The 22,008-nt window shown below is 33.9% G+C and overlaps 2 protein-coding genes and 1 non-coding gene across 3 annotated transcripts; all 3 read left to right on the top strand.

Moving 5' to 3' along the window:
- The first annotated feature begins 2,293 nt into the window (after positions 1–2,293).
- On the top strand, positions 2,294–3,108 carry LOC130721229 (proline-rich receptor-like protein kinase PERK7). The gene is made up of 3 exons (XM_057571990.1): positions 2,294–2,650; positions 2,760–2,830; positions 2,919–3,108. Exons 1-3 carry the CDS (start codon positions 2,581–2,583, stop codon positions 3,003–3,005), a joined length of 228 nt encoding a protein of 75 aa, XP_057427973.1. The 5' UTR covers positions 2,294–2,580; the 3' UTR covers positions 3,006–3,108.
- Positions 3,109–11,990: 8,882 nt separating this feature from the next.
- Positions 11,991–12,174, top strand: LOC130721655 (U2 spliceosomal RNA). Its single transcript, XR_009013576.1, has one exon. It is a non-coding gene; the product is annotated as a U2 spliceosomal RNA (small nuclear RNA).
- Positions 12,175–17,717: 5,543 nt separating this feature from the next.
- On the top strand, positions 17,718–19,743 carry LOC130719602 (protein FAR1-RELATED SEQUENCE 5-like). Its single transcript, XM_057570220.1, has 3 exons — positions 17,718–17,757; positions 17,906–19,499; positions 19,554–19,743. The coding sequence occupies exons 1-3, from the start codon at positions 17,718–17,720 to the stop codon at positions 19,741–19,743; spliced, it is 1,824 nt and encodes a 607-aa protein (XP_057426203.1).
- The last annotated feature ends 2,265 nt before the right edge of the window (positions 19,744–22,008 follow it).

Here is a 22,008-nt window from a genome sequence, read left to right as displayed (position 1 = left end):
ATTTTTTCAATTTCTTGTGTTTTCAATACTAAAGAAAAAGCTACATAGTACTAACATTTTTTTGAATATACTATGAGTGTACGCAAGTAAATACTTAATTTCTTTAGTTGATCTAATCTCTAAGAGAAGTGTTATCCACACACAAAAAGAAGAAATAAAAACAATTAAAGAAAGAAACAACACTATCAACATGCAATTGAATTCGTACTTTAATAGTATAAATTAAATAAATTGTTTTGAATTATTTTAACTTTTTTAATCATAAATAATTTTTTTATTAATGTATTCAAAAGTAAATTTTACAGATATTAATTTTAGAATTAATTTTATGTAAATTGATTTGAAACTAAAAATCAATTATTTTTGTAGTTTCTGTCAAAAAAAATTTATTTTTGTAGTTATTATTATTTTAATTTTTTTATAATAATTTTGTAGTTATTATTTTATCATGATTTTCATATTTAACATTGTCATTAACCGATTTCAATACTTATTACAATATTACTATTAAACATAATTGCATTTTAGCATTGTCATAATTTAATTATTTAAAGTGTCATTTAGTTATTTTTCATTAATAAATTTTCTGAATCAGTTTTATTTTTTAACATTTTAATCATATATTAGTAGTTTGACATTTGAGAATTAAAGATTATTATTAGTAAAAAATAATAATAAATTTTATTGTACGTTTCAGTATAAATATCATCATGCTAAACTCAACTCAGAATTATAGCACAAGATATTGATTATCAAAATTACAATTCTTAGGCGTACGATGGCAAAAGCTTCGTTGTTGTTTCTTGGTTTTGCAATTTTATTTCTCGTAGCATCTGGACAAAGTATTCCTCTTTATTTCTATATACAATTAGCTAAGTAGCAAATAAAAAATAAAATTTTTATATTTATTAGCTTGGTTGCATGGTATATAAATTTTTGTGTAAATAATATTTTCTCTTAACAAGGTGAAAATTAATTTAGCAGGTTTGGATGCACAAGATGATGCATGTGAGCCGTGTTCTTCTATTCAAGACTGTCATCATCTTCTTTTTTGCTACCACCCCCATTGTAGATTCGATTGCCTTCCAAGTGGATGTTGTGGTTGTACTTGCGCGCGGTCCACCCCACAAAAAAGACAAGCAAAAGAAAAGTTGAATTGAGGCTTTTTGTGGTTAAAAGTTACAATTTAATTGCCTCTAGAACTATCTATTGTAATAACTAATAAGAGCTTGAAATCTTGTGATCAATATAAAATATATCTTCCTCAACAACATTCTCGTCTAAATATTTGAGTTTTATTTTGCTTCTTTTGTGTTGAATTATATTGTCGTTTTTCCTCATCAATATGAGGGGTAGATATCCTCTAAAGTGAGTGATCTTACAATGTTGTTTATTCTGAATTGGTTATGCCCCCGAGAGTTCACTCAGGTGGTCAGAGTTAAGGAACATAAGGGTGGGGTTAGAAGAAGGGTGAATGGTCCAGGGATTGAATCTTAAAATGAGTAATTTACTAACATTTCTAACAACTAACATTTACCTAAAAAAAATTCCAAATTGATTATAATATATTCATCTCTCATGCTTCCTTAGGTCAATTTCAAAATATATAATAGATAAACAAATATATCCAAAAATCCTTTTTTTTTTGTTACAAATGAGGGGATGAGCCCTAGACAATATTAATATTAATATTAATATTAATATTAATATTAATATTAATATTAATATTAATATTAATATTAATAATATTAATATTAATAATATTAATATTACACTACTACAGAAATGACATTTTGCCACGCCTCAATTGCCACGGTTATAGGCGGAACCGTGGCAAAAGCTCAATTGTCACGGTTATAAACGGAACCGTGGTAATAGGGGACAATATTTTATTATTTTTTTAAGGGACCGTGACAATAGATACCCCTAAACCTTCTCCCCTCTATCCCACTCTCCACACTCCAACCCTTCAAAACGACGGCGGCAGACCCAAGCTCTCTCTTCTCGAGGTCGACCTCGCAGCCTCTCTTCTGTTCACGACGACGGTACCATGGTCTCGCTTATCCTCTTCGTGAGGTCAAGCTCGTTACTCTTGCTCTATCATCTACAGGTCTCTGTCGCGTCTTCCTCCTTCGTTCTTTTGTTCACCATCGCGTCGTTCTCTGTGGTTGTTCTTCGTCGCGCCATCGCCCATCATCGTCATGCTAGAGTCGTTTTAGGTATGCATTTCTGTCTCTCACACTCTCTCCCTCCCTCTATCTCTCACACGGCTATTTTATTTGCTAGCTAGGGTTTCAAGGGACCAAGGTTAGAGAAGGAGTGAAGGAAATTTTGTAATCTTTTTTGAATATGATGATATGAGTAGTTGAAATTGATTGTATAGGTTCCAATGTCATAGATATACTTGGGAATTTCTTTGAATCAATTCAGTCGAAAAGTGTTTGATTTTTGAAACTACTAATCAATTTCTTGTAATTTTCTTTTTTATGAGCAGTGGCTGCTCTCCAGGACCTATACAGAACCTTGAACTACCCACCAGAGCTTCAAGGATGGAATGGTAGTGATCCTTGTGTATAACTGATGGACTGGGACACCAGGCTCAAAATTGCGATTGGATCAGCCAAAGGACTTGCTTATTTACATGAGGATTGTAAGTGATATGCATGCTTATCTTCTCTTAAATAATCAATTTGTGTAGACTTTTTTTTTTGTTAAAAGGATGAAATCATTGTTATTAACTTATGGGAAACATCAATCAGGTCACCCTCGCATCATTCACCGAGACATAAAGGGTGCAAACATTCTAATTGAAAACAACTTTGATGCCAAAGTATGTATATCAAATTTCATGAGCTAGAGATATTTTAAGAATTGTGGCTCTTGATTCCTATTGGTAATCATTGGTTTTATCTATTCAGGTGGCAGATTTTGGATTGGCAAAGTTTAATCAAGACACTAACACATGTTTCTACTTGTGTGATGGGAACATTTGGGTAAAATACTAATAAACCAAACAATTCACAAAGTTTTATATCATTATATGTGTATGTTTCTGTCTGCTAATACCAAATTGGTCTAATCACTTGGTTTCTTATTCAGGTATTTGGCTCCTGAGTATGCATCAAGTGGCAAATTAACTGTGAAATCTTATGTTTTCTCATTTGGTATCATGCTATTGGAGCTCATTACAGGACGACGGCCGGTAGACAACACTGGTGATTATGAAGAGGATAGTTTGGTTGATTGGGTAAATTACTTCAAAGTTCTGAGCTCATTTGCCATTCTTGTGTGGAGTCCTTTAGCATGCTCTATAGTGTAGAGTACACAAATTAAATTTTATCTATATTGGGTTTCATCCAACTAAATTTAATGTGAAATCTCGAGTCATCAACCAAATTTGGTTTGAAGGAGCAGCCAAATAAGTGGGGCTTTATGAGTTTCCTAGTTTACTTTGTAACTTCGTCCTCATGCCAAATTATATTGTTTCTAATTCATCAAACTTGCATTTCCTTTGGGGAAGAACTGTGACTTGTTCAGAAATATTTTGACTTTATCTTTGCTGGTGAAGCACGTTGTGTGTAACCTCTTGTTCTCATTTTCTTATAAACTTCCGTTCAGAATCACATTGACTAATATTTTCTAGTTAGGTGTGCTCTTGTGTTTGTTTTCATTTTCATTGGACTTTTGTTCTGAAGCACATTGTCTCTATCTTTACTAGTAAAGAACATTTCATGTTTGTAACCTCTTTCTGATTTTCATTAGACTTGTGCTACCTTTGGGTAAGAACTCTCCACTTGTTCAGAAGCATTACTAGTAAGGCATGTCTTCGTTATCCCATTGCTCATGTTTTCATTAGACTTCTGTTTCCATATAGAGCAGATCTCTTGCTTGTTCACACTATAGATACTTACATTTAGAACTAGCACCCCAACTCTTGCTTGAGCATTTCATTTTCCTCACAGGATACTGAGTGCTCATGTTCCATTTCCTATAGAATGGTCTCAAGTCCTGTACTATAACAGCTCTTGTTTTCATGTTTCATAACTTGAGAATAACATGCTTTCAGTCATCCAATCTTAGTCTATTTTATTGTAAATTTGCCAACATTTGGGTTTTCAAATATGAAAGTTTAAATATTTGTGGTCTGATTTTATTTTAAGAATTTCTATTTGAAATTATTTGAGCTGCAATTGTGCACTTTGATCCTAAATCAGCAAGCTGAAGCTCTTAAGCAACTGGGTCAGAACTTCAATGGTAGTTCTATCAGTTCTTCCCACAGTCCTGGTAATGATTCATTCAAGAACATATTTTTTGTTTTTCGTTTTTTTTTTCACTTTGATATGGCTTTGGCTTTTTAGTTGTTGGGGAAGCTTTGAGTTTTAGCATGTCATAGTAAATTTTGCATTTATTTATAATATGTTTCTTTTGCCTATTCGGATGAAGGAAGGTCCAAAATGGAGAAAGGCAAGGGACAGATGAAAGTCATGAAACAGACATAGCACAGAATGTTGTCTCTCACAGGGGACAGAGATTGTTAAAAAGTGTGGTTGCTGTTGCAGGGTTCTAATTTGGATTCTGCAATGATGTAAAAGATGATAGCATGGTAAACTTCTACACCAAGGTGATCATATTCATATTACATCTCAAAAAGTGTTCAAAATTGAAGTACTTAAAATGATTATCACGTTCAGTTAGATCTAAGCAGGGTACATTCACATCCTAGTAGAGCTAGCGCTCCTTGCTAGAGTTTTACTTTTATTTATACACAGGACTCAAACATAAGACATTAAGAAGATGGAAAAGAAACTGCCTGAAAAAAAAACTATGAAGGTGGGTAAGAAAAGGTCTATGGGGATGGCTATGAGCCTATGATAGTGGCTATGCTCATGGGTTTGACCATGGTGTTGGCTACGGCAGCAGGAAGGATGTATATAGGAACTATGATGACAACAACATCAGTAAATACTCTTAAGCATGGCCATGGCTCTGAGCTTGGTCATGACTGCATTGACAGTGGATATGGCTACTATGAAAATTATGGCAGTGAATATGCTTTTGGAGGTTATCATGGTGCTTTGGAGTGTGTTAGAGGAAGTAATATAGTTAGTCTTCACAGTTATGTAATTGGTTAGGAAAGCTATTACATGTTAGTCTGCTAGTTGATCAGTTTGGTTTAATTTTGTTATTATGCTCCAACTAATTCTGTTTTGAGAGATTAACTTGTACAAGGTTTATAATATACCCTTCATTGCCACTAATTAATGAACCCCTTAATTACCTACTTTTTGTCTTTATGCAGCAAAATTCAAGGATTGAACATCACTAGGTATCTCGGAGGCTTGCTTCACAATCTACAAAACTTGAAGCATATGTAAGTAATTGTGTATATATTTCAAGTTGTTCTGTTTCACTGTAAACATATGTGACTTACTTGTTTCCACATGGATGTGATTTCTAACAACATAGTTGGTGAGATACCATATAGTTTGCCACCCAATGCCACACATATGTAAGCCTATTGTTCTGATGATTTTTTCCTTCATCAGTGAATTCTATTTGTTTATGTGACCCTGTGTCTTCAGCAGTGAGTTTTTCTGATGAATCTTCTTTATTGCAGAAACATGGCTTGCAATTATTTGAGCCAAAATATCCCTCATTCTTTACCAACCATGAAGAAACTGAGACTTCTGTGAGTCATTTTCTTATTGATTTTAGTCCACTGGTTGCTTATTTTGTCTTATGTTCTCATTTTTGTTGAGTGAGATATAGTGATTCAGTTTTACAAATGACTGTGAGGTGTGAAAACTTTCAGGGTCTTGGAGTTTACTAGTGTTTTTTTTATCCTATTCATGTATAATTTGTTTCAGTGTTTAATTTGAGCCCATGCCATTTTCCCCATTTTCCACATGATTCATGGCATCGGGGAATTGAAAGTATGTAGTGGTTTACAATTGGATCATTTCTTAGATGGAAAAAACAATCTATAGTCAGGGAATAACTTGGCCATGCCATTTCCCCCATTTTCCTCATGGTTCATGGCTTTTCTACCATGTCAATCAGTTTGCTTGCTTGCTTCACCATTTTTTTCTCCTTCTTTTCCTAAATGTACATACATAACTTCCCTCCCTCTTACCTCGTGTGTTGCTTTTTTGAAGGCTTGGTCCCTTGGAAAATCAACTCAAACAGAGCAAAGTAGCAACACAAGGATATACAACTCATAGCCCTACAATAATGACAAGGCCTAAACAGGTGACATGCATTTCCCCTTTTTTTCCATGTTACTTCTGGTTTACTACTTAGTGCTTTGCATTTAACTAATATACATTCCTCCCTCTCAAACGACCCGTTTCCATGATTTATTTGCTACATGTTTCTTCCTAGAACAAAAAGGGTTTGGTTATTTTTAGCTTTATCAAAGTGCATGTAAACAAAGTAGTGGCTTTGACATAGTGTTGCTCAATTGTGTTTGCACTGTTTAAATTTGGCATTGTAGTATTTTTGTTTCGGCTTCTGCTGTGCTGTTGGTGATGGACTGCTGTTTTTCTGCTACAGTGTGCATTATGGCAAGTTGTTGCAGATGCTCTACTCTCCCTCGCGTCTTTCTGGATGCAACTAGATCCGATTCTAATTCCAACAAAACTTTGTTAATTCATGCTTTTAACTGATGTAGCTTGCTTTAATTTCTTGAGAGAGTATGTTCTCAACAATAATTAGTATTGTTTTAGACAAATTAGTAAAGTGACATGGATTTTAGTATTGTTTTGTTATTCAAGGCTGGAATATTTGAGTAATTCTGTTAGAATATGTGAATGTTGTTCTCAACATGAGATTTTATGAAATTTATTTTTCTTGAAAAAATGTACTGCAATTTATGCATAGACCAGATCAAATAAAAAAAAAACATAAATCTGGCCGTGGTAATTGCACAGCCCAGGTGTACAACATATTGCCACGGTTAAAAAACCGTGGTACAAAAGCCTCATATTGTCACGGTTACGTACTTGACCGTGGCAATATGTGGACTCTATTGCCACGGTTGAGTGGGTAACCGTGGCAATATGTGGACCCTATTGCCACGGTTATCCTTTACCGACTGTGGTAATAGGCGAATCAATTGCCACGGTTCGCCCTTGAACCGTGGCAATTGAGCAATTGCCACGCAAGCTATCGCCACGGTTAAACCGTGGCTAAAGGGCGTGCGGAACCGTGGCGAAAAGCCTTTTCTGTAGTAGTGAATAACATTAAAAATATAAAATACATTTTCTGAACTATATTTTTTTTACAACCTGAACTATTGTTTCTTTTTCATTCTAACATTTTTAATCTTCCCCCTCAATTTATGATGGATAAAAAGTACTGTTGATAAAAATGAAGAGTGTTGTAATTTTAATTAGTTATAGTTTTTAAAACTATTTTATATAAAAATACTTGTGGAATACCCGTGCAATGCATGGGTGACTTTTGTCATATGCAATCTCAATTTTGTGTAATATTTTATTTTTATAATTTTCTAGCTAGTGTATTAAAATATTAGTTCGAAATATACATGCTAAATTGATATTTTTATCGGGTTTTTATTATTTCAGGTAATTGATACTGAAAGGGAATCTGCGACAGATTTGGAAGCAAGCGGATCATGGAGTGTTTGTTATTTTAGATCTTAAGTGGTTGTGCACTTTGTTAGTGTTATTTTAGATATTGTATGAATTAATGATTTCATAAGTTGTTTGATCAAAATTTTTGATCTGTTTGAGGTCATGGTAAGAAAGTTGTTTGATCAATTAAAAAAAAAAACAATTAGTGGCGGTTTGAGACCCCCGCTAAAAAACCGCCGCTAAGTAATTCCATGTCCGAGGGGTTGTTAAAAACCGCCGCAGAATGCGCGTGGCGAGTCTATCAAGAGGGGTTTTCAAAACCCCTGCTAAATGAGTTGCGGGGGTCAAAAACCGCCGCTAAATGTGAAAAAATAGCGAATTTTTTGTAGTGACCCATTATGCTTTCAAAATAATTCAATTTAACTAGTCAGTCACAACTCAAGAATACTCAATTTTATTTTCCTTACTATTGCTCTTATCACTACAAAGGAATAAAGGAAGTAAAACAATCATTTTTGTGTTGTATTTTCGATCTATTTGTATGAGATATACATGGGTTGAAAATGAATGATAGTGTTTGTACCGCATATAAATAGTAGCGTTCAATCAACACCACTTTCAATAAAGAAGAGAACCTTCAATTCATCATGCTACTGTGTTCATGAGCTTGAAAATGATGTATTTTTTCAATTTCTTGTGTTTTCAATACTAAAGAAAAAGCTACATAGTACTAACATTTTTTTGAATATACTATGAGTGTACGCAAGTAAATACTTAATTTCTTTAGTTGATCTAATTTCTAAGAGAATTGTTATCCACACACAAAAAGAAGAAATAAAAACAATTAAAGAAAGAAACAACACTATCAACATGCAATTGAATTCGTACTTTAATAGTATAAATTAAATAAATTGTTTTGAATTATTTTAACTTTTTTAATCATAAATAATTTTTTTATTAATGTATTCAAAAGTAAATTTTACAGATATTAATTTTAGAATTAATTTTATGTAAATTGATTTGAAACTAAAAATCAATTATTTTTGTAGTTTCTGTCAAAAAAAATTTATTTTTGTAGTTATTATTATTTTAATTTTTTTATAATAATTTTGTAGTTATTATTTTATCATAATTTTCATATTTAACATTGTCATTAACCGATTTCAATACTTATTACAATATTACTATTAAACATAATTGCATTTTAGCATTGTCATAATTTAATTATTTAAAGTGTCATTTATTTATTTTTCATTAATAAATTTTCTGAATCAGTTTTATTTTTTAACATTTTAATCATATATTAGTAGTTTGACATTTGAGAATTAAAGATTATTATTAGTAAAAAATAATAATAAATTTTATTGTACGTTTCAGTATAAATATCATCATGCTAAACTCAACTCAGAATTATAGCACAAGATATTGATTATCAAAATTACAATTCTTAGGCGTACGATGGCAAAAGCTTCGTTGTTGTTTCTTGGTTTTGCAATTTTATTTCTCGTAGCATCTGGACAAAGTATTCCTCTTTATTTCTATATACAACTATATAAATTTTTGTGTAAATAATATTTTCTCTTAACAAGGTGAAAATTAATTTAGCAGGTTTGGATGCACAAGATGATGCATGTGAGCCGTGTTCTTCTATTCAAGACTGTCATCATCTTCTTTTTTGCTACCACCCCCATTGTAGATTCGATTGCCTTCCAAGTGGATGTTGTGGTTGTACTTGCGCGCGGTCCACCCCACAAAAAAGACAAGCAAAAGAAAAGTTGAATTGAGGCTTTTTGTGGTTAAAAGTTACAATTTAATTGCCTCTAGAACTATCTATTGTAATAACTAATAAGAGCTTGAAATCTTGTGATCAATATAAAATATATCTTCCTCAACAACATTCTCGTCTAAATATTTGAGTTTTATTTTGCTTCTTTTGTGTTGAATTATATTGTCGTTTTTCCTCATCAATATGAGGGGTAGATATCCTCTAAAGTGAGTGATCTTACAATGTTGTTTATTCTGAATTGGTTATGCCCCCGAGAGTTCACTCAGGTGGTCAGAGTTAAGGAACATAAGGGTGGGGTTAGAAGAAGGGTGAATGGTCCAGGGATTGAATCTTAAAATGAGTAATTTACTAACATTTCTAACAACTAACATTTACCTAAAAAAAATTCCAAATTGATTATAATATATTCATCTCTCATGCTTCCTTAGGTCAATTTCAAAATATATAATAGATAAACAAATATATCCAAAAATCCTTTTTTTTTGTTACAAATGAGGGGATGAGCCCTAGACAATATTAATATTAATATTAATAATATTAATATTAATAATATTAATATTAATAATATTAATATTAATATTATTAAATGTAGTACAATAACATTAAAAATATAAAATACATTTTCTGAACTATATTTTTTTTACAACCTGAACTATTGTTTCTTTTTCATTCTAACATTTTTAATCTTCCCCCTCAATTTATGATGGATAAAAAGTACTGTTGATAAAAATGAAGAGTGTTGTAATTTTAATTAGTTATAGTTTTTAAAACTATTTTATATAAAAATACTTGTGGAATACCCGTGCAGTGCATGGGTGACTTTTGTCATATGCAATCTCAATTTTGTGTAATATTTTATTTTTATAATTTTCTAGCTAGTGTATTAAAATATTAGTTCGAAATATACATGCTAAATTGATATTTTTATCGGGTTTGTACACATTATGTCATTCTTTTAATATGTTCACCTTGTGTATTAATTCACCATAAATTTTTACTTATTTAAATAGAATTTTTTTAAGATTTTGTAAATTAAAAAAATTAAATTTACTTCATATTTGGACTGAAAATGTTATTCTAATGGACTTGAATTTTAATGTAAAAAGTTCTAATTATACATATGAGGAGTATAATTATTATTTTTGTTAAATTAACAGAGATAGAATCTTTGTTTTTCTAAAGAAAAAAAATAAATTATTAAGGCTGTGAATTTTGTTTTTTAAATTCAATGCTTAAGACCAAAATAAATTGATAACTGAATTCAATTTCTAATCTAATATTTAGTCGTTCAACAACAACCTTCATTCAAGTTATATTGTAGTTGTTATAAAAAAACAACCACCTTCATTCAATTTATCTCTCACATTGAAAAGCCCCAAAAACTTTACTTTTCATCTTCTAATCTCATGTCCTTCAATCTAAAAACCAGAATCATTCATTTCTTACAACAATTTGTTTTTTCATCTCCCTCCTATTCTTCCAACCATTCATTTTTTTCTTCTTAATTTCTCATGGTTCTTCCTTTCAAGAAACTTAGTGTTCGAGACCCCATGGCTGAGGGTATGTGCCAATAATGTCCAACTGATCTCCACCACGATCACTACCATTTTTAAAAAGCGTGTAAGGAGCCCTCATCGAAGATCACAGAGTGGAAATCACCATCATCAATTGTAACCGGCTAGGACACCATGCACATGTTTTTTTTTTATCCTTTTATTATTAACAGGTAAATTATTTAAGCATAGAAAATCCAATATTTATTTATAATTTATATATATTAAATTGGTTGTCTCAACTATCAACTGTTTGAATATCGTCTCAGAATTTCAGAACAAACACAATTATTAGATTATGTAGTTTTTATTTTTAAAATTTGATAAAACATATTCTTATAGTATCAAAAGAGACAACCTCTTCTAATTTGTATTTTTCTATAAAGATGACTTTATCACTGCATCTTCCAATATCAATCGAGACACTTGAATATTTGTCTGCTCCATGTAGTTGAAGAAGGTTATTACATAAATGGTTAATTGTTGTCAAATAAAATTTATTTATTATTAATTTTAAAAACATTACTAGTACTAAAGAGGCATCGTCCTAGCTAGATGTTACTTCTGGAAAACATTTTTCTTTGGTACATTGGTAAATAAAAGAAGACTGTGGCTTAAATCTTTATTTGAGAAACAATTGGTACACAAAATATTCTCTTCTCCATCCGGTAATAATGGATACAAAAGTGGAGTAAGACAAATGTACATTTTGTGTGAATTTGTGCAAAAATTATGAAAGACGAGATGCTGCTTTTTGGTGTCAAGGTTCTTGCCCTGTATTTGTTACTACCATAACACTCTTCTTGAAGAAGCAGGTCTTGTGAAAGTTAAGACCCACTGATTTATTCTCTGCAATTCTTTATTTTTGGTATATCAGAGGGTTGAAGACCCACAGAGAAAAATAACTTAGAGTGAAGTCAAACAAAGGTTTTCAAACTGCAACGCTCAATGGTAGTAAGTTTGTTTGTCACTCTGTTTAAGTCCCACATCGGATATGCAGCACAATCGAAACACATGAACCAGCTATAAAACCAGAGACATGTATCGTTAACAAGCATACCTTTCATGGCCTTTTGCCTTAGATCTAGTATATGTTCTTATTAGTTTAATATCTCTGATATGTGGGTCATTGGCTCACACGATATTAAATTAATTATTTAAGGGGAGGATCCACCACAGTAGGGCTTGGCGCACCCCACCAATTCTAGTTTTAATATTTTAAATCCTTAATTGATAAATTCAATTTCTTTCAAACTTAGTTTAAAAGTAAATAGTTGCCTATTTAATACTCCATCCGTCCCTCCTTATAAGGGAAAGTTATAATTATAAGGTAAAGTTAGGAATTATGTTTTGTCACTAAATATAAGTTAAAGTTGTAAAAGCTAATATTTATTTTCATATTTACCCTTTCATTTATTGGTTTTTTAATTCCAACATTTTGAAATTAAAACCCACTTTTATTCTCTTTTCTCTTATTACTATCCACTTAAATAAGGATAAATATGAAAAGATTGTACCATTTTTTTAAAAACTAATGCATCAATTAAGGCTTTCTTAATAAGTGTGATTTTTACAACTTTAGCTTACGGACGGAAGAGTATAAGGAAAAATGTAATAACTTTTGGAAAATATTTAATTTTTCACTCCCGAAAATTTAAAGAAGAATGTCCCACATCGGCTAACTAGTACTGCTGCAAGTTTAGAAACTATTGGAACTTGAGTTCCACCTCGTAAAACTGATATTAATTCCTTCCGCTTCAATAATCTGCAAGTTCTATGGTTACTCCATTGAATGAAGTTGATGAGCTCATGAATGTGTGAACATATAATTTATGCGGACGAATGCTCTATCAGAACTTGACAATGGTCATAGTCATGGATGAAACAAGGAATGCAGCTAAAGTGCTCTCCAATCTCATGGATGCAAAAGCTTCATTCAAATTGGCAATTGATATGTAGAGCGTCTCTAATTGATGTTTAGAGTTATTACTAACATTCTAGTTTTTGTGGAAGAACCAACCTTTTAAAAATGTTTTAAAACTTTTATAAAAAACTAAACATGCCAATGAACCCAATTGCATTAAACTACCACTAATATATCTCACAATCAAGTAACCAACTGTTATTTCCTTCTATTTAACATGCATCCTAGAGAGCTGCTATTTTATACACTTGGATTTTAGATTTAGAGGCAAATAAGCTGGAATTGAATATATACTTGGCATTTGTAAGAGCGTCGCCCATGCCTTCCACTACTGCAAGGGCCTGGCACACCCCACCAAGTCTAGTTCAAAATATTAAAATTCCTCAGTTTGATTTTTAAATCAAATTATTTAGTTTATTGCAGTATTTTTAATTAATTACTATTAATATATTTATTCGTACGCAAATATTCGAAATTCTATGCACACTTTATAATTTAAGTAACACTTGCATGTGATTTATCGGTGAACTTGTAATGCTGCAAGGTGTTCAACGATTGGTACTCTACTTAAGTCCCACATCGAAAACTCTTATCTTAATTCCTTCCACCACATAGCCTATTAAATCAAAGACTACTCCCTAGGTCCCCTGTTATAAGTTACTTTTTTGAGCTTTTTGTCTCATAATATAAGTCACTTTACATTATCTATGAAGCATTAATTATATTTTTCCATGTTTACCCTCATATTTAATACTCTACATTCAAAGAATTTTTATGTTCCTAAAATTTTGCTTGATTTTCAAGACCCTTATAGTTTAAAGGTAGTGGAATGTTAATATGGGGAGAGAATTTCATATGAGGGTGATTTTGAAAAGTGTCTTTAAAAAATTACAAATTTATTGCTCTTAACAATTTTTCTTAATCTTAGAGAATTGAGAAAAAAGTGACTTATAATAGGGGACGGAGGGAGTAATAAATAATGTTGCATATAACCTTGGTCAGCTAATTTTCATCATGATAATAAATTGCCATAATGGCCTTAATCCCTCTCATTACTGTTAACATTAGTGTTCATTGTTGTTGCATAATGAGCTTAATCCCTCTCATTACTGTTAACATTAAGTATAAAACATGAATTACATAAAAAAAGCCCAGATTTTCATTTATTTGAATTGCTTGATGAGCTCATATTCCTATTAAATCAATACTAAAGCTCACAAAATATATCAGAGCTTGACAATGGTCATGGAGGGAAACATGAACTATAACAAAAGCACTTTCCAAACTCATGGAATGCAAAGCTTCATTCAAATTGGCAATTGATTTTATGCACTTGGATTTTAAAGTCTGTAGAGGCAAATAAGCTGAAATTCAATATACACTTGATAATTGTAAGAGGTTGATTCACCCCAGAACTCAAACCTTGGCCTTTGAGAGTGAGTATTTACAATCTTCAAGAATGAAAAATTGAATATATTTTGCACATATAATTCGATATACTTTCTTGCTTGCAGACTCACAGTTATCTACACAGCTCGTGTATGCAAGGTAGTAAATACAATTCAGACTGATGATAGAAGAGTTAGACAGAAAAGATTGCCAGGGGTAAAGAATAGAAAAGGTTACTGCAATCAAACATTTGAAGATGGATGTTTTGCAATGGATCAATGAAGATTGGTCATATGATATGACCTTGTAGTTGGGAAGTGCTGCAATGCAATGCTATGTTTGCATTGTTTGCTCTGATGCAAATCGTCTTCATCCAATATTAGTTTCAAATATTGTTCTTAGTCTTCTACGTTGTCCAAAATTTTAAATATAGGTCGGGTTATATAAGTCCAATTGAAGCTATTTTGCTTGTAATCTGGATAAAAAACATATGCTTTCGGGCTTTCTTAAGGTAATATTCTGAAAAGTTTTCTATGTGGGGACTTACATCTATGCAAAAACCAATGTGCAACTATTAAGCATAGATTCATAATTCAAATCAATGGCCCACCGATATTATTTGTATATTTTATTTCTTTGGAATTGAAGTGTACAATGTCCAATCAGTATTAACTTTACTGCTTGCACATATCGATCCAATATATGCCCCCATTTGACAGCATAAGCCTTAACACGTTTTTTAGGATAATGGGGTGCTTCCATTGCACATTTTCCATGTAGATGCTTGGCTATGGTGCTTCCAACATTCAGCTGCATTAATCATCTTGATAATAACATGGCACTTGGGTTCATTGGACCCCTTATGCTTTTAAAAAAATTCAAACTAACTAGTCAGCCACAACTCAAGAATACTCATTCACTACTACATATTTGACATTTTACCACGCCTCTATCACCGTTGTTCAACACGGAACCATGGTAAATGTGTGTGTACAGCTCAGTTACCACGGTTCTGTCTCTAACAGTGATAATGGAGGAGCTCGGTTTACCTGTTACTCCGGTTTGGGTAATGGCCCGTGGTAATAGAGTTCTAAAATCCCTAAAATAAAAAATAAGAAAACTCGCTCGCTCTCACTAATTTCTGTCGGCTCTCTCATCTTAGGTAAAACCCTAATTCCCCAAATCAGTACCATTGCCTCTTGGGTTGTTTGTTATATTAAATATTTGTTTTTTCGAATTTTCAAAAAATACAATATTACCTCCAGTACTAGGTCAACAGGTAGTGGTCTAAGTTTAGACAACCAAAAACTGGTCCATAATAAATTTTCCCCAAATACTGTGTCCTACAAGCATACCTCATGAAAAGAAAAAAAAAGAAAAAAAAATCACACACACTTATTTGTTCTTTCATTTACTCGGTTACAAGGTATTTGTAGAGATATTTTTGCTTGTGTACCATATAATTTCTTGCCGTTCATAAAATTTGGTTTCATGACTCGAAAAAAAAGTTTCATCGATTAAATGTTTTGAAACGCCATCTGTCAAAAGTCATGAAACAAAATACATTAGAATAAAAAACAAAATAGATGTATAGACTAATAAATAACTTTCTTGAAATATAAAAAAAAAATACAAGAAACAGCATGGAGGAACCCTGTCAAAAGAAATGACATGATCAATGTATGTACCCTCTTAGTGCACGAGCAAACCAGGATTATCCGAAGGATGAAGGTGGTAAACATTCACTTGATCTTCCATTGGACACAATCAGGAAGTCGCGAAGAAGAAAAAAGAAACGAAAAAATCCGGATGCTGAATTCCGAAAACGCAAGGGAGAAAACCGAAATCACAAAGTGGAGAAGAGGCGAAATCTCGATGCACAAAACCAGAACCTGAAATCAAACATCAGAAATCAGTGAGAACCTGAATCGCGTTTAGAACGTGAATATGGAGGCAGCGTTGAAAACCAGAACCAGATAGCAAATCAGAGAACACAAATCACAAACCATAAGTGAAAGATTGAAGGAGAGGAGCAAGAATGAGGCGATTGCCAACCGAAAACGCCATTGTTGAAGCTGGGAAAATCATCGCACCAGAGAGAGCAGAGAAAGCTTAAAGAATCTTCTGATACCATATTGATGGTCTCGGAAGTTCAACTTGAACCCTTTCGCACACAACAGTTCATTTGTTCTGAAATTCACGGAATTGCTAAACCCTAAACCAAAAAATGCATTCTTTTATGCAGCTCAACCTGCAAGTACAAAACAATCGAGAATTTCATTGCAGTTTCACCTTAGAAGATGGAAAATCAGAATCACAGGTTTGCTTACCTAAGTGTGGGGAGCAATGGAAACCGAATTTGCGAATAGTCTGAGATCGAGGTAGGAATCATTGTTGAACAAAACACCCTGCTGCCGAGACCATCATCTTCTTTCTTCTTGCCACACCCAGCATCAAAATCCCACCTTATCATGAACAAAAAACTTCGAATGTGGGTGGTTGGAGGAATTAAATAGGTGGAGAAGAAGAATTATAATGGGTTAAAAGTTAAAACTATCAGGTGCCCACTAGGGTGAGGAAGTAAGAAACTGGTCCACCGGTGGACCAGTCTTTTTGACTTGTATTTCCAGGATAGTAGGTCGAATAGGTGGGAACCGTCTAGTTTGATGAATTTTCAAATAAGGGCCTTTGTAATTACCCATAATAAATGTCCCTGAATGCAAATCTGATTAACATTGTCTGAAATTCAATTACCCTGAGCTGGAATGTCATTACCCTCAGCAACTGAGCCCTCTTGTGTTCGTCGTACTCTCAATTGTCTCCTCTCTATCGTACAATCGTTGGTGTTTCTTACAACTAAATCTCTTCCGATATGGTTTGACTAGGGAAGAGTTGGTTTCTGATGCTGGTGTGTTGCATACCCATCGTTGCCGATCTCCGTCATAGGTGAGTCATTTCTAGAATTGTGCAGATTTTGATTATTATGTGTAGTCTATCGATATGGGAATTGTTGTGGGTTTCGATTTGAGTATGGTTGTGGGTTTCGATTTGGGTTAGGGTTGTGGGTATCGATTTGGGTATGGTTGTGGGTTTCGATTTGGGTGAGGTTTCGATTTGGGTTAGGGTTGTGGGTATCGATTTGAGTATGGTTGTGGGTTTCGATTTGGGTAATGTTTCGATTTGGGTTAGGGTTAGGGGAATCGATTTGGGTATGGTTGTGGGTTTCGATTTGGGTCTTCTTGTGTTAATTTGTGTCATTTGAGGTCATTGATTGAACATTGATGTGGTCTGGCTGCATGATTTACATTATTCGGTTTCGTTACCCAGTAAAAAAATTGGTGTTCTGACAGCGATTGTGTAAACTGTGTTTTGTCCTGGCTTGATTTGTTCCATTTGTTTACATGTAAACTTGTGGTGACCTAAACCTTTCTCGTGTACAAGTACATTCGCCTATTGGATTGGAGGTATTCATGGAAGATTCAAAAATGCTCAGTTGGTGTTCAGATGAAGGTATTAATTTTTTGCTATCACCGTGTATTGATCTGAAGTTGTAGTCACTCTGAAGTGAAATAGAATTTACCTTGCAAGATTGGTCTGGTTTTTAAATGTTACGATTAGTCTGGAAAAAAATATGACCCAAGTTGTGTTTACTCTATAGGTTTTTCATCTATTGGTGAAGGTAATAACACATTTGTTGCTGGTATTCTTGAATCACCCACACCGACCCTGTCTGAGTCCATTGGTGAGGATGTAGCGGGTGAAGGAGTTGTTGTGAACAGTATGGATGATGGTGCTAATATTTTGTGGGATTGTATCAACGAGACTGAGTTGCAAAAATATAATTTTCTTAATCGGCAGGTTGCATATGACTTCTACAACTTCTATGCTAGAGTGAAGGGCTTCTCAGTACGGAAAAGCAAGGTTTTGAGAAACATTAAACATGTAATTGTGCGCCAAGACTTTGTGTATTACAAGGAACGTTTTCGTGAAGAGAAAAATAGAAATAGGAAAAATCGTTTGCGGGAAACTAAGGTAGAAACAAGATGTGGATGCATTGCAAAAATGAGGATTCGATTGGTGGCTGAGACTGGTAGGTGGCATGTTGGTATGTTTGTAGATGATCACAATCATGCAATGTTAGAGGGAAAGCAATCTTCGATGTTACCAGCACATCGAAAGTTGGAAGAAGGTGATATAGTGGGGTTGATGAGTATGCGAAGGGCTGGTATAAGCACCACTGAAATATACAATTTAATTGCTGACCAATCAGGTGGTTTTGATAAGACAAATTTTTTGAAGGTGGACATGTTGAATCAAATGACGAAGCAGAAACAGAAGGAGCAGTTTGATGCAAAAGTTGTTCTAGTGTATTTGAAGGGTCTTGCATCCAGTGATGCCGGCATGTTCTGGGCACATAATGTTGATGAACAGGGCAATTTGAAACAATTGTTCTGGGCAGATGGGATAAGTCGAATGGATTTCCAGGTGTTTGGAAAAGTTCTTGCATTTGATGCAACATACCGAAAGAATAAATACGAATGTCCCATTGTTATTCTTGTTGGAGTGAACCATCATTGCCACACTAATGTCTTTGGAACCACTGTTTTGACCAATGAGAAAGAGGAAAGCTATGTTTGGGTACTTGAGCAATTTTTGGCGGCAATGAAGGGTAAAGAACCAAGTGTTGTTATTACAGATGATGCTCCTGCAATGCGGAATGCTATTAGTCGATTGTTACCTAAAGCTCACCATCGTTTGTGTGCGTGGCACCTTTTACAAAATGCTCAAAGGAATGTTGGAGATCCTAATTTTGTGAAAGGATTTAAAAGGTGTATGTTGGGAAACCTTAGTTTTGGGCAATTCAAAATGAAATGGTTTGAATTGGTTTGCGACCTTAACCATGAAGATAATGCATGGGTTCAAGGGATGTATGAGAAGAGTCACATGTGGGCTACATGTTTGATGAGGGGAAAGTTGTTTGCTGGTTTTCAGACGACATCACATTGCGAAGGTATACATTCACAAGTTGGTAGGATTGTCCGTTCTCGAAATAGCCTACTTGAGTTTGTCCGGTATTTTGAGCGTTATGTGAATTACATGCGGTGGAGAGAGGTGGATGCAGACTACAAGTCAGTGGTAGGTGATGCAGTTCCGCAGACAAGCGTGCGAGAGCTGGAAAAGTCTGCTGCAGATGTGTACACAAGGACTGTATTTCTTAAATTACGTCCTTGGGTCAAGAGTGGTAGTGTAATGTAAGTTGCGTCGATAAAGAAGACATCATCATGTTTAATATATTATGTGTACAGGTATTGCAAACCAAGTAAGCTTTGGCATGTTGCACACGATGAAAGTTTGTCCACCTTTAGATGTTCATGTCAGCGGATGGAGACGTTTGGGCTGCCTTGTGATCATATAATTGGTGTTTTGGTGCATCTGGACATTGATGTCATACCAGAGAGTTTAGTCATGCAAAGATGGTGTAAGACGGCCAAGTAATGCATGAAAGGTAACTCCGAAGCCAATGTCAAATTTAGGGAGTCAACCGTTTTAGCTAGGTTGGGTTCACTTGTAATGAGAAGCAGAGAAATGTTCAACCTAGGGTGTGAGTCTACTGAAGACTATTTGGATACTGTTGATGTAATGGCCAAGCATGTTATGAAGCTGAAGGCTAAGAGGGATGCCACAAATGCAGCACCTGGTGATAATGTTCAGACTCCAATTGACGGGTTTGATAATGTTAAAAATCCTAATGTAGTTAGGAGCAAAGGATGTGGTGCTACATCTACTGCGAATGGGGACAAGGTGAAAAGAAAGTGCACTGTCTATAAGATGGAAGGTCACAACAGAACAACATGCACTCATAACAAACGTGTCAAAGCATCAGCAGGACTTTCTAATTTGGTGACTGATGAAGCCGCTGGTGATGCTTCGATCCACCATGCTGATTGTGATATTTCAGGTAAAGGAATTTACTTGTCCCACAAGATGTGTTTGTTTTTAAAAATTTAAGTAACCTGATAGCAATTCCGCAAATGTACGGATTGATCGAAGTAATACAAAAGATTGTCGAACCACAGGGATAGTTGTTCATCAATTGCTTCTAAGAGTTTTGTGTTCAGAATGTGAAAATGAAAGCAATATAAGTTTGAGGGTTTGTTGTGTTTAACACACTTGTGATGAAGAGCAAGAATTATAATTCAGATAAAGAAGTACCCTGGACAAAGCTCCACTTAGTCCAATAATGGTTCTCAAATCAAATTCTTATATGAAGTTCAGAATCCTTATCCATGATGTTATAGTCTCTACCTCTACTTGTTAATTCCTTAATCAAGTAAAACATTCAATTTTATTTGCTAAACCTAATTCCTTAGTGCCTAGTCAATTCAATTGAAGAATGAAGTTTATAAGTTCAGGCTAACACAATAAGTTTCTACCCTTATTCCTAAGTGATAGCAAACAAATCAATCTAATCCCAAGTCCCTTAATCCTCACCAACTTCCGTTGTGCAAGAAGAAAGCAAAACACTTGTGTACACTCAAGAGAATATTGATTCAGAGAAAAGATACTTGGAAAAGAAACTTTATTCATATAAGAAAATAAGAAGTTTAAAAAATTATCAGAACTAAGGTTCACTTCACCCAAAATACAAAGAGAAATTAGCCAAACATGGCTAGAGAATTCATAATGCAAATCATAAGAACAAAAACCTGAAATAAGAGTACTAAGAAGCCTCTCACAAGCTCCAAGAAACTAGAACTAAAGTTTTGCTCAGAAAAGTAAAAAGATCCCTAAAAGAAATCACAAAATCCTAATTTATAGACTTTTGGCGGCCCGCCACGCATGTGCGTGGATCATCTGTTAAAAAAAACTTCCAGGTCTGCTTACCACGCATGTGCGTGGCCAAAATGGCGCACATGCGTGGCCTTCACGTTCCTTTACTTTTTCCAGTAGAACCACCACGCATGTGCGTGGCATAGGCGGCGCACATGCGTGGTTCATCAGATTCTTCTCCGAATTTTGTAACTCCTTCTTCAACTATCATCATGACTCATTACTTTGCCTTCAACCATCATCATTGGCCATCAAAATCACTTGAAACCTTCAAAGAATCTCAAAAACCATCATTTCCCCAATGTAACTCATGGAAACACTCATTTAATCACAATAATTCAGAAATCTTTCATTCAATTCATCAAATAAAACTTCTAATATGCAATCAACTCTCATATTCTCTCAAGACTCTGAATCAAACATGACCTTAGGACTTAAACCTCAATAAAAACTAATTAAAAGATCATCTAAACAAATTAAAAACACCTAAACTACTCAGATGCAAATATGAACTAAAAAGTGACTTAACTTGACTTAAAACTCAATAAAAGACTCAAAAAGGAAGAAGAAAGAAACAAGAAGGACTCGACAAACATAGAATAAACCTCGGGTCATCACACCACTGTACTCAACGGCAGCTTGTCCTCAAGCGTAAACTCAAGGTAGCTTGTCCTCAAGCACAGAATAAATCACCCATTCTTCAGCTACTTAAGCTTTTCAAAACAAGATACTTCACAAAACAAAAGAAAGGTCAAATGCACACAACTAAAGATGAGAAGTCAGCAAGAGTAAGCAAGACTTCCAAGCAAGAGCTCATCAACTTCCTCACATATCAAGCACTTTCCTCACATTTTGGTGCTCTAACATACAAGCACAAAACTTCAGCCCTGGTAATCAATCAAATCAAAGTTAGTTGCAAAGTAGCAAGAA

The sequence above is a fragment of the Lotus japonicus genome, chromosome 5, assembly GCF_012489685.1.
Source record: "Lotus japonicus ecotype B-129 chromosome 5, LjGifu_v1.2".
NCBI classification, from domain to species: domain Eukaryota; kingdom Viridiplantae; phylum Streptophyta; class Magnoliopsida; order Fabales; family Fabaceae; genus Lotus; species Lotus japonicus.
Note: the sequence above shows the minus strand (reverse complement) of the source record. Positions and strands in the feature narration are given on the sequence as shown.

What these genes read in the sequence shown, in the direction of transcription:
- LOC130721229 (XM_057571990.1), top strand. Translation starts at nt 2,581, where the DNA reads ATGGACTGGGACACCAGGCTCAAAATTGCGATTGGATCAGCCAAAGGA. An exon ending in TGCTTATTTACATGAGGATT is followed by an intron (nt 2,651 to 2,759) that starts GTAAGTGATATG and finishes AACATCAATCAG; the next exon opens with GTCACCCTCGCATCATTCAC. An exon ending in AAAACAACTTTGATGCCAAA is followed by an intron (nt 2,831 to 2,918) that starts GTATGTATATCA and finishes TTATCTATTCAG; the next exon opens with GTGGCAGATTTTGGATTGGC.
- LOC130719602 (XM_057570220.1), top strand. Translation starts at nt 17,718, where the DNA reads ATGGAAGATTCAAAAATGCTCAGTTGGTGTTCAGATGAAG. An exon ending in CAGTTGGTGTTCAGATGAAG is followed by an intron (nt 17,758 to 17,905) that starts GTATTAATTTTT and finishes TTTACTCTATAG; the next exon opens with GTTTTTCATCTATTGGTGAA. An exon ending in GTCAAGAGTGGTAGTGTAAT is followed by an intron (nt 19,500 to 19,553) that starts GTAAGTTGCGTC and finishes TTATGTGTACAG; the next exon opens with GTATTGCAAACCAAGTAAGC.